General features: G+C 40.9%; 1 protein-coding gene across 1 annotated transcript; it reads left to right on the top strand.

Annotated features, from left to right (window-relative positions):
- The first annotated feature begins 5786 nt into the window (after positions 1 to 5786).
- LOC134448009 (caveolin-1) lies at positions 5787 to 12231 on the top strand. The gene is made up of 3 exons (XM_063197768.1): positions 5787 to 5925; positions 6435 to 6602; positions 11116 to 12231. Exons 1-3 carry the CDS (start codon positions 5890 to 5892, stop codon positions 11455 to 11457), a joined length of 546 nt encoding a protein of 181 aa, XP_063053838.1. The 5' UTR covers positions 5787 to 5889; the 3' UTR covers positions 11458 to 12231.
- Positions 12232 to 12992: the final 761 nt, after the last annotated feature.

Genomic DNA, 12992 nt, shown 5'->3' on the forward strand with positions numbered 1-12992 from the left:
AGACAGAGGAATAAAGTTATTCTGAATCAAAAGAGGAATAAACCACTCACTTCAACTTTAACTGGAAGTGTAACAGAAGTGTGACACCAGTGTAACAGAATAAATGGTATTAAAGGTCCAGGTTAAAAAACAGGGGGCAGAGCATTTGCAGTGACAGGTCTTGCAACAAAATCAGTGCTACGCAGGAAATGAAAACCCACCTGGAAAACTCTTATTGCCATAGCACTCAGAACTCCATAGCACGTGCAATGAACTTGTTTTCATGTCTCACCCATGCAAGGCAGCAGCCTAAATGGTGCCCCAATGGAGCACTGCGGTACCATGGGCAATGACATGGCATCTTAGTCCTGGAGGAAGACAGGGGCGAGCCCGGGTTAATTACTACTTCCACTAACCCTGCAGGTCGGGAATCAAACCCCTACAGCCCTGACACCCTAACTGGTTACCCCTGACTACCCTAGGAATGTGCTCTGTGAGCATGGTGGGGATTGGGGGAAGGCTGACACTAACAGGCTGCCCGAGACCCTGGTCTGGAAATAGCTCATAAAATCAACATGTTTAATTGACATTATAGCAAAACAAAACTGGCTAGTGTATGGTGACAATGAACATTTATTTCTATACAACTGAAATGGCTGTTAAGCATAGTGTCTCCATGTGGTAAGTGAATGAACTTCAATGTACCAGAGCTGCACTGCATTGGATACTATATGTGAAATTTGGTGTAGTTGATGTTGTGCCTATAACAATGGTTCTCAACCTTTTTTGAAGAAATGCCCCGACATCTTCATGCCAATGCATGCAAGCAAGGCAATGCTCCACTGTGTTGACCTAATCACAAGCCAGCCATCGCACAATATTAAAGGTTATGAAAACAGCTATCATGCCATTATTTCTTATTATTATAGAGCTTTCTGGAATGGTGTGAGAGCTTCCAATCACTTCGAATGGACCCCCCCATTAGTGGCTCAGTGGAACCACCCCCCCTCAGATGTCTTGGTCACAATGCCTCCCGGGGATTTGTACAGCCCTTGTTGAGAGATATTACAACAAACATACACTAACAAACATAGCCTACACTAAAGTCCAAAGTCCCATTAAGTCTGTAAGTCTGTAGAGATTCTCACAAATCCAGGTGAAATCATGTTGAGGCATAGCATTTTTCAGTGGTAGATATATGTGTGAAGTTTAAAGCAACCCTCCCTGCTGGACTATCTGTACACTTGTCTGTCGGGGCAGCTTCTCTTGCTATCTTCTTTCCACTTTGCATCACACTGAGGTGGATACATGTTCACCAGAGCCCTGTAATAATCTTCTATGAGTCATACTTACCACTTTCAGAGATGTTTTGTTCACGTCTTGTAAAACTGGTGATTCTATCCAGATGAAGACCAGACCATTCGGGAATGTGTAAACTGTGAGTGAGTGAAGAGAGAAACTGGAATGTGTAAATGTAGAACTAAACATTGTACAAAATAAGGCTATATCATTGCTGTGATGTTGGGTTAACTGGCATAATGTTATGGGCAGCAGGTATGGGGTCGGCAAAACAGGGAATCATTGAATGATTATAGCCTACTGTATTTTGGGAATAGAAAATGGGCCATTCTAAGTCAATTCAACCAAAGACCATAGTCTTGAAAGCTTTTGTAAGAAACAAGTGTAGCCTGGTGATACCTGAGATACACTCTGTAAATTCAGAGGAGAAAGGAAATTAGCAAGGCACTCTGAGTTTGTGCCAAAAAATACAAAAAAAGCCTTGAATACAAGAAGACAAAAACTTGGGCCTTGGGCTATATTGGCCTTCACCAGGGCAAAAGTAAGACAAAGATTTAAATGGCGTCCATACCAGAGATTCTAAGACTACCTTATCCAGTCTCTCTGTCCGTACGTGTTTCAGTGGGTGCATTCTGCTTGTGTCACATTCCATGTGATTTACGGTATAAACTAAGTTACAAGATTGTCATTAATCAACAAAGATTTGACTGAGAAATATAACTAGAGGCTAGGTTAGAACCTAGCGCATCTTTGATGTCACTAAAGACATTTCACCATCACTAACACAGTGGGTAGTGGGCTAGAGTTCTTCAATATCTGCGATACATTTCTGCTGATGTTCAACTAGTCCGTTATGGTCAGTGTGTTATGCTGCACAATGCTGCTGGGGGACTCTGGCCTGCTGGACAGACTGAAGAGAAGTTAAAACTTAAACAGTGCTAAGACATACACAGTGAAATTCTTGTTTTCTGCTCTCTCTGTGACAAGATGATTTGGGAACCATCTATTAATTTTCTCATAGGGGAGGTGCTATCTTTATGCTTTATGGAGAGTTGAGTTTGTATCTGGTATGGATAGTGGATCTAAATTATAATCTTTAATCTGTTTGTCTAGTAATATGTCTTGCCCTCCTTCCCTGTTCTGTGGTTGGGATCCCAAACTCAGGTGAAGATTTCTGTCTGGGTTTCCATGCTGTCCTTTAGAGTGCAGGTCACTTTGTTTGAAAAACAGGAAAGGGAAATGTTTTACTGTTAGCTAAACTAGATCACTGCATGTTTTAAAAGTTCCACGTTCACTAAGATCTCTCTCTCTCTCTCTCTCTCTCTCTCTCTCTCTCTCTCTCTCTCTCTCTCTCTCTCTCTCTCTCTCTCTCTCTCTCTGGATTGGGGGTTAAAAAGTTAAAATAATTCAAAGATTCCAGTTATATATATTTTTTATAACAGGTTAAAAGGTTTTTAAAAACAGAAAGACAGAGAGCTGTGAGAGTTGTATGAAATTCTCTGACTCAGAAGATCCAGGCTGACAGGCCTCTCTGGAAGTGTTTGCCAAGCCTCCCAAATTTTCCTGGCTGCTGTTCAGGAAAATGCTGCTTCGGGCTGAAAGGATGGAAAATCTGAGTTCCTTTTTGCCTGGATACAATTACACACGTACAAACATATGAGGTCTGGTGATTCCGTCTGTGCAATACACCTTCAGCCATTTCTCACAGTTTTGTACCACTATTGTGCCATTAGTACAGACTGAAAAGTTAACTGTCTAGGCTTCAAACAATATCAGACTCTTGGGGTTGTATTCTGTACAGCGTTTCTGTGTATTCTGCACCTCCCATCTCTGGTTATAGCCTTTTGAAACGGAGAAAGTCGTCTATCCTCTGTTCCTCTTTAACTCAGGATTCAAGTTGGTGAGTAGGCTACAGTACTCTGTGGATTTCAGCTACGTGAGTGTGTAGCCCTGGGTTGCGTCTTTCCACTCTGCTTCCCTGGCCTCCCACCACACACCCTTCCTGGCCCCACAGCTGGGCTGTTTGTCAGGAGCAGTGACTCATGCAGGGTTTCCCTCCCTCTCGGACGGAGCGGAGGTCCCCGCATTGACTTCACAGAAAGGAAGTTGTGTTTTGACCTTCATTGGCTGGGTTTGTTAACAGCCTATAGCTCTAAAAGGTTTGGACTGATTTTGTTGAATTTTTTGAGATTCTTACTCTGAAATGCTTACAATAACTTGTTTTTGGGAATAGTTTGCATCACCGTCTGGATCCTGAATAGAAATGAAGATGAGTCTGGAAAAGTGCTATAGGCTATAAAACATATTTATTACGATTATTATTATTACATTATTATCAACATTGAAACCAGGGATACATGTCCAGAGGGTGCCTTTCATTATAAGGCTAAGGTTTTGGTTTGGGGTAATTTTCAGGGGTAGCCCTTCAGTGCAGATGGGACTGCCAGCAATCTGACTCACTGTTCGCTGAAAAAAAAACTTCCACATAACAACTTTGCTATTACTGAGAGTCTCATGTGAAAATAAGGACTTGCTTGTTACCATTTTGGTCACAAACAACAAGCATAGGCTCTGCTCCTGCTCTCAGTCTTGAACCTTTTGGGACATCCTACTTTCACGTCCACCTGAGTGTTATAGGGGAAAAATCTATCCACCATAAAGGAATATTCTTATTTGCGCTTGAATTATCAGTACAGCAAAGACAAAGTACCCAAATGACAGAAGAAAATTTACTTTTTGTTGGCTATATATTAGGTCATACACTACATTTCCAAAAGTATTTGCTCACCTGCCTTGATTCATATACGTATGGACTTAGAGGCCATTAAATTTCAGTATGATATGGTCCACCTTTTGCAGCTATTACAGCTCCAACTCATCTGGGATCAAATGTACCTTTCTCATGGCAACCTCCAAACTGCAGACTAGTTCATCCGATTGCCAAGGCTTCATTGTCTCAAGTCACGTCAGCTTTTATTGTCAGTTTCTTCATATGCCCGGGTCATACAAGGAAATTGAAATTATGAAATTGAAATTATTGTCTCTCTCAATGCCTGGTGGCTCGGTCTTGGCTATAAATGCCTGGAATGTTTTTTTCAGCCCAGCTCAGCCCCAGCCCTAGCCCTAAATTAAACTACAAAAAAAATGTAAAACCTGTTTTGTGTGGATATTTTTGCTTTAGTTATACAAACTGTATGTGCAAATCAACATCCAAGCCTAAGATGAAAGATAACGTTTAAGTATAGTGTATACAACCTTGAGTATTTTTGTGTCACGGTTGTTTCAATATATCAATTCAGTTACGTAAATCATAATTAAAATAAAAGGTAGGGCTATGAAATGACACAAAAAAGGTCTGTCTTATGGCGAAATATTGGAAAACTAAGAAGGAAGCAGCCACAGTAGACACAGCCATGTCTCAACCTGTTTTGTCTCTGAGCCCATAGGCTACCTGCTCTGTCTTGTGCATTGCTTATGGCAAAGATGGATTACGGCACAGGCCTACCGGGCCCAGGCCCAGGGGCCCAAGAGCCCAAGAGGATCCTGAAGCACAAGCCTCTATATTTTCCATTATCATGTAGCACACTTTTAACAACGGCATTTTCAAATGTTCTTGGGGGACAAACCCACAAGCCCCCAAAATATAGGGTCCATATCATCTGGCCAACTAAAAATGCCCATAGAAGGGGGCCTTTCTCGTTGTCTGGCCCAGGGGCCCATGAAGTCATAATCCGTCCCTGATGGTGATGCTCTAGCCTACTTGGGGTGAAGAAAAGGTAGCTTGTCAACTTGTTTAGAGGAGGCCACTGACACTGTCACAAAAAGCCCAATGAAGTGTAGCACATTAACAGTGAGGGGAGGAGTGGTGTGTGTGTGTGTGTGTGTGTGTGTGTGTGTGTGTGTGTGTGTGTGTGTGTGTGTGTGTGTTGTGTGTGTGTGTGTGTGTGTGTGTGTGTGCGCGTGTGTGTGTGTGTGTGTGTGTGTGTGTGTGTGTGTGTGTGTGTGTGTGTGTGTGTGCATGCGTGTGTGTGCGCGTGTGCGTGTGGTGCATTAAGAATTGTTATAATATGAATTGAATATTATTGTTTATCAAAGAAAAGCTCTGAGTCGAAGACGACACTGACAAATGTCTGAAGGGATTCCCCCAAATGTAATTTATGTTGATGCGCTTTCAAAAAATGTTAAGATGTAGGCCTAGGTAGCATAGGCTATGCATAGGCTATGCATAGGCTAGCCTATATGATGTAATCTAATTGCAAAATGCAATTAGATCATTATGAATGTATGTTACAAATGTACAGCACAAAGTCAATTGTTGGTAAAGAAGTGAAGACAAAAACCCTCGAATTGCATAATAGGCCTGCGTGTAACCACTCTGTGGGGGAATGTATGTACAGGCTACCCCATAAATTCCACTCCCCTTTACCTTCCGATTTTCAACTTGATGTTAGGTTGCTAGGGGTTCCCCACACCACAGCCTGTTACACTGCACAGTGTTTGTTCTTGTAGACGGATCCGACCGTAAGCTCACGCCTCCCTCCGCATTTCTTCGGCAAATCTTTCGGTGTTGAGTCAAACTGGTCTTCTGGCTGCTCGCCGCGCGCTGAGAATATGACCGGTGGACTCAAGGACAGCATACCAGAGGAGGTAGGAAGACCGAAATGTATTGACATGACTTTGAACTTAGTCTGGTCTAGTAGGCCTATAAGAGCTTGTCAGCAATAGCATGTGATTTTTTAAATTATTATTGTTGTTGCTTATTGGAAATTCAGATTCGATTAAGATTTTAGGGAAACTTACACCGAGTCAGTTATTGCGCACCGCAGAATGGGCTGGATGAACTGGTCGAACTCCGGTGAAGAATGTATCCATTAAACATAGGCCTACCTTAACAAGTTGTCAGATGTGCATTTCAAGTCTCAGTAAAAGTTTTCACTTGGATAAATAGACAACTCGCTCCCCTAGTGGCGTCTGTACTGTATCCACAGAGGGGTGTGGTACCATCTCCGATCCAGTTTTCCCCTCTAACGCGACCAAATAGGGGAAACACAGAGAGAGGTTCTGGAGTTGCGGAACCTACTGCTAGTTATTACAGCTCAGCTGTATATTTCTTCAAATCAATTTGCCTGTTTACACTTGTTTTTTTTCTTCTTCAGGAATACATGCAAACACCTTTCATTAGAAAACAAGGCAACATATACAAACCAAATAACAAAGACATGGACAACGACAGCATCAATGAAAAAGCGGCATTGGATGTCCATACTAAGGAGATAGATTTGGTAAATCGGGATCCTAAACATGTAAACGACGAAGTTGTAAAGGTAAGTAGGCATACTAAATATATTATTCTAATCAAATAAGCAAGCAGTAAACAATCCAGTATGTCTATTTAACACTTGTAGAGTTATCTGGGACCAAACGCAATGATGTTAAAATCGACTCTCTAAGTGCTGAATTAACACTGCACATTTGACTGTCTACCACACCCAAAACTTGGCACTATTCCGAAGAGAGTCTTCACATGTGTAGCCTAGTGTTTGTCACTGGAGTGCTCTTGGCAAAAAGAAGTTTGTTAAGTGTACTATGATGATGAGTACCTTTTTGTAATACTAAAATTGAAGGAGAATTGAAGTTCACTCAACTTTCCTCTGATTTATATGCTTAACAATAGTAGCCTATGTAAAGTATACTTGACTCATTCTGAAAAGTGTAAACGAGTGGCCTGCATCATGTAAATTAGTAGGCGTACATTATGAGAATGTGTGCACTGAGAGGAGGCCTATATTTATTTTACAATAAGATTTAGGAAGTAGGCCCTATTCTTGAAGGTCATTTTTTAATGAACATGATACTATATAGGCCCACGTTTTGGTATAGGCCTACTTAATATACTTTTATATACTTTATAAGAATAGTAGGCCTACATTGAAGTATTATTGATTTAAGGAAAAGTATAAACAAAAGTGTAACTGTATGGCCTAATGCCAGCTTATTTTCTATGAGAAGCAATTTCACTCCTGCCCAGTGTTGTGGGTAGGCCTACACGACGTGATGTGAGTGGTTCTTGCGACACTGTAGTTTTGGCATGTCCCAAAGCTCTTAAATCTTCAAGCTGATGCAAACGTATTGCACGACACAACCATATCATAAAACAAGTGTGCAATGGCTGATCAAGACCCAGGGGCAGGCTGTATAGTCCAGTCACCATTGAGTTTCACATATCATTATAGCCTACTTATAAAGGCGTCTTCGAGGAAACATCTTCAAGGAACTATCTTCGAGGTATCGTTTAGTGTTGCAATGCGAGGCTCAAATACACAACTTGGCTAGCTTACAAAGACTCACTTATACTAAGAAAAAGACAAAGTTACACTTTATCCCAGGTGTGTCAAAGGTCCAAAGTGAATTGGCCCGTCGACAGGCCTATCTGCAGGAAGAGGCTGGCCCACTACATCTTTCCAACACGAATTACTAACTGAGTAAACTTTAAGAATACTTTTAGGAGTACATTTCAAGTAGGGAGTATACAAACAGCAAGGTACAATTGATAAGCTGTATAGAGCATGTAGCCCTCCACAGGCCTTGCCATAAGTTTTGTCGCCTACCCATCTTGTTGGATCAACAGTTAATAACCCGCATCTAAATCTCTTCATCAAAGCTACAATCAGGGCCGGATTAAGAAGGCCTGGGGCCCCTAGGCTAGGTTGCTGTGCCCCCCCCCCCGAAGTCAAATTTACATAGACAGTGTCATAATTATGAGCTAAGAATTATGGATAACATGTCCAACCAACCTACCAACGTCACTTAACATGACAGATTGTTTTTTTCAATATCATATCCTATCAAAATTCTTTCACTTGTGGCAAATCGAGGGCCCCTGGCAGGTGGGGGCCCCTAGGCTGCAGTCATATCTAGCCTGTGCGTTAATCTGGCCCTGGCTACAATTAACCCCTGTGTCCCCTGACTATAGCAGGGCCAATGACAGAACTAGTGCATCTTGGGGGTGCTGTGGCAACCATGCATTCCCATGGGCACCCAGGTTCGAGTCCGCCCTGGGTCATATTCCAATCCAATCCTCTCTCTCCCACTCATTTCCTGTCTCCCTGTTTGAATTCCTGTTTTATAAAGGGTAAAATGTACACAAAAAGAAATATTTTAAAAATATAGCCTACTTAAACCCGGCCCATTGAGTTAATAGACATTCCTGATTTTAATTGGCTTCTATTTCGAGGGGGGATTTGAAATTGACTCAATCACTTTCACTTCTCAGATTGGTAACAGGCTCCTTAGCAAGTCTTGGTCTGAAAACTGAACAACATTTGTGATTTTTTAAATTTCCTCATTGTTGACAATTAGGCAAACCAGAAATGGACGAGTTCCATTAGTCTAAGGGTTCCATTTGCAGTAAAGTTTTTTTTTTTTTAAATTGGGTGCTCAGGTCAAAAGTTGTGCACACAATGCCCACCCAACATTTACCTGTTGGTGGCACAAGACGCTCCATTCACAAGAAACTACAGCATTATCAGTGTACCAAATTTCAGAACTTTTTTCTTTAACCACTTAGTTGTCTGGGCAGCCAAAGCTTGAAATTATACATTGTAGACACCTCCTCTCTGACTGGTCAGGATGAGGGTGTACCTCAAACCTGCAACATTCTGAACCAAGACCTTATCTTAATTGTGAATAAAAGCAAAACACTACCATTTCCACACACTCTATTCACACGTAAGATGGAAAATAGTGCAGGCAACTGCAGTTAAAGCCACACAGTTTCTCGTAGTGCCAGCCAAGATTCACTACTGCTCCCACATAGCGTCATAGATGCTGACTTTTGAATTGGTTACTAAAATACGTTGGAATGATTTGTCTTTTCTGTTGCATGGAGTGTGCAATACTCTTCTGGATTCATCTTAAATGTTCTTTGGCATATGACTCTTAAATCTTTGCATAATTTGTGTATGATGAGTTCTTCGAATTGTCACGTTTTCACCAGCTTTCATTACTGGAGCGAGAGTGTTAAGTACAATGGACATTTCATAATCTCACCAATTCATGAATCCAAAAGAAGATTTTTCAGGAAAGAGAATCTGGTGATTACACTCTTAGACTATTTGCTCTGTTCATGTAGCCTATACAGATCTATTTGAACTTGGATGTCCGAATTCTTTGATATTGCACAAGTTATTGAAAATGGCCCAAGAGAGAAGGGCATGCACTGGGCATGAACTGTAAGGAAGGAACCATTGCACAGGGTTGAACAAGTTTACCAGCATTCTCCATCCGTTACGAGTATTAGTGTGTGTACGCCCCATTGTTTGGAACTCTTCATTAGACCTTGTACATTACTCTGTTTTCGATTTTGCTGCTGTGCTTATAGGGGTACAAACACATCTACGGCATTGATACTGTGTCAGATAATAATAACTTGTAAGTGATAACAGTACTGGACATTGTTCATTTTCTGTTATTGGATAGCATGATGATAATGAACTACTACTCTATGACAATGTTGGCAATCAATCGGAATGCACCTGTCTGACGTCAACATGTTTCATATCCTATTTTGACCCGTTGTTTTTGTCCTGTGTGTCCATGTTTCCTTCTCAATGTGACATGATACATTCCTAGACAGTTTTAAGGGACGACAGAGCACACACTGGACATTTAACCTGATACAGTACATCTCAATGTACAACAATACTTTTTTTGAGAATTGATCTAAAAATGCCCAACAACTTTGGAGTCACTTAAAGCCGTGAACAATGTTACATCCTGTTATTGTGCACATACTAGATTGCATTCTGATGTATTATTGACACCACCTGGGCTTTATCCAATGGGCCTCTCCACTCTTTATCCAATGTTCCTCTGCAGTCCACTCTGTAGGCCAGTGTTTCCCAACCTTTTTTGTCTCGCGTACCCCCTAAGCCTTTTTGTTGTACAATGAGTACCCACTCAATTGTCCCCCATTCAAAGTTACATTTTTCCACGTACCCCCTGAGGTGTGCTCGCGTACCCCTAGTGGTACACGTACCCCTGGTTGGGAACCACTGCTGTAGGCTATGTATTGTATACTTGCATACTACCATACTTGTATATTGCATACTACCTTACCAACTTCTCATGCACTTTTTTGTAGGGTATTTTTCTTGTACACTTTTTTATGACTCAGTCCTCTCAAAACCACCCTACCCAAGGGGTGCATCATGACTGTGATCATGTCACCACAAGTAGTTGGTCTATGAAATAGCTTGAACTTCATTTAGGTCTACTTGCTTTTATGCTCTTCATGCAAAGAACATGCTAGAGCGCATTGCTTTTAAACCGGAAACAAAACATAAATCATGACCGTTTTTGTCCATCTTTCTGTCCGATTTTATTATCAGAAAGATCTTTCACCCACATTACTCAACATTTAGCAGATGGTTTTATCCAAGAGAACTGACAAAGTGGACATACATTGCAAAATACAGAGTTTGGGGGAATACAGAGTATAGCAGTATACAGTAGTGCACAGAGCAAAACAAAGTGCAGTAATCAAGGGTGTCGGAACAAGTTTTAAGTGGTGGTGCAATTTTCTTAATTCTTTATTTATTAACTGCTGCTTTCCACTCTTATTTGTCAGCAGTAAAAGTGAAAGCCTCATTTAGGGAGCCCAAAAGTGGGGATGCAAATGCAGCACTGCATCCCCCTTTCTGGCACCTATGGCAGCAATATACAAATTGTGGGTGTCCTACATACAGAGTATAGCATAACAAGATTAGTACACAGGGTTACACTAGACACTTTATGTGTTTGGTGTGCTGCCTGACAGTGGTCTCTTGTTTCCCACAGGTAGAGTTTGAAGACGTCATCGCAGAGCCAGCAGGGACCTACAGCTTTGACGGTGTGTGGAAAGCCAGCTTCACCACATTTACCGTCACCAAGTATTGGTGCTACCGACTGTTGACAGCCCTGGTTGGCATTCCTCTGGCACTGGTGTGGGGCATCTTCTTTGCCATCCTGTCTTTCGTGCACATCTGGGCAGTGGTGCCTTGCGTCAAGAGCTACCTAATTGAAATCCAGTGTGTGAGCCGTGTCTATTCTATTTGTGTGCATACGTTCTTTGACCCATTGTTTGAGTCCATGGGCAAGTGCTTCAGCAGCATTCGAGTATCTACCACCAAGGAAGTGTGAAAACCATGGCCGGGATCCGAGAAACAAGTGGATTATCCATGTTGGTCAAACACTAGCTATGCAATTGCTCAATAGCATTTTAAAAGAGCGCTTTTTTATTCTTTTAATTCGTTTGCTTTTAATTAACTGTCTGAACATTAAAAATGTTTTTTTATTATTAAGGAGCTACTATTAAGCAGGCTAAAGCATCACATCGTAAGGTAACCACACTGGCCCATGCCTCTTCCTGCTGATGTACTGTATAAATATATACATGCCTTCTTAGACTGCAGCGGTGACCACACACCTCACATTCTCACTCTAAACGGACTATGATTAATTATTGACCATTAAGACTCTCCCTTAATCTCAACGTGAAGGAGTAATGATGCCAATAAAACAAGATAATGTGATTCTGAATGATGCCAATATTTTTCAATTTTTTGGCCATGGGGTTGTATGATTTTAATGTTTTTTTTTTAAAGGTGCGTGTGACTATGCCACAGTAAATTGACACTCAGCACTGGACTTCATTACTGAAGTCTAAATGTGTAATGTAGAGTATGACTGAAAGTGACATTGAGGATGTTGTGAGGATGAAGTTGGGTTTATGTCTCACAGGCATGCTGTGCTGATTTTTATATCTGTAGTTGACTTCTCTTGTATATGTATCTTAAACTGCTGTCTTCAAGATATATGATATACTATATCATATTATGACAAAATGACACAAATTCCTTAATGTTTATTGCACACATGTTAAGCAATGCACATTAAAATCTTTTGAAGATCTTGTTTATAGTGTTGTGGTGCTTCTTGAATGCTTTCATGTAGGACTTAGTGGTGACGTAAGTGCTGTACACTACAAAAAATAAATCTTAGCTATCTTATCTTTTCTAGTCTTAATGTAAGTGAAATGAAGTCTTTGTGCATCATTGCATGCTCTTTGAGTCAATCATACCAATAATTTTACTTCACAGCACAGTATATTTAATCAAAGCAAAAACAAGGTAAACAATAGATTACATCACTCTAAATACGTACAGTTAACTGTTTGTAAGTAGGCTTATGGACCCTGACATTTGTTGGTGTATTTGTGGTGTTTTTTTTGTCATGCAATACAGAACATTTCAACAGATACAAATATGCAGTTGACATAGCCTGCACATGATGTCATCAAAGCTATGAGTCATACTCTCCCTATAACTCAAGACGGGACATGGGCCATTTTATCACCCTTTTCAGCTAGGAGAGGAAAATAAATGGGGAAAGCCTTCACAGCACCCAAAAGCAACATCATTCCCCAAAGCTAACTATTAGGACATGGCTACCCCTCCATGTCAGACAATGCCATAGGCTACTCCATGCTTCTGAGCCAATGTGTTTATTTTATTTGAGTGTAGGATATCAGCATTTTTGTAGACATGTATTTCTTTCATCCAAGCAATGAAAATAAAAAAGAAAATAAAACTGCTATTTTCTATTTTTCAACTGACAGAATATTTTGAAATCATGTGTTTTATGGTGTGTGCTGAAGTTTCTACATACAGTACATC

Source organism: Engraulis encrasicolus, chromosome 4 (genome assembly GCF_034702125.1).
Source record: "Engraulis encrasicolus isolate BLACKSEA-1 chromosome 4, IST_EnEncr_1.0, whole genome shotgun sequence".
Lineage (NCBI taxonomy): Eukaryota > Metazoa > Chordata > Actinopteri > Clupeiformes > Engraulidae > Engraulis > Engraulis encrasicolus.

Excerpts from the sequence above, each read along its gene's own strand:
- LOC134448009 (XM_063197768.1), top strand. The coding sequence starts at position 5,890 with ATGACCGGTGGACTCAAGGACAGCATACCAGAGGAG. Across the intron at positions 5,926-6,434 it reads AGGACAGCATACCAGAGGAG|GAATACATGCAAACACCTTT; the intron begins GTAGGAAGACCG and ends TTTCTTCTTCAG. Across the intron at positions 6,603-11,115 it reads TAAACGACGAAGTTGTAAAG|GTAGAGTTTGAAGACGTCAT; the intron begins GTAAGTAGGCAT and ends TGTTTCCCACAG.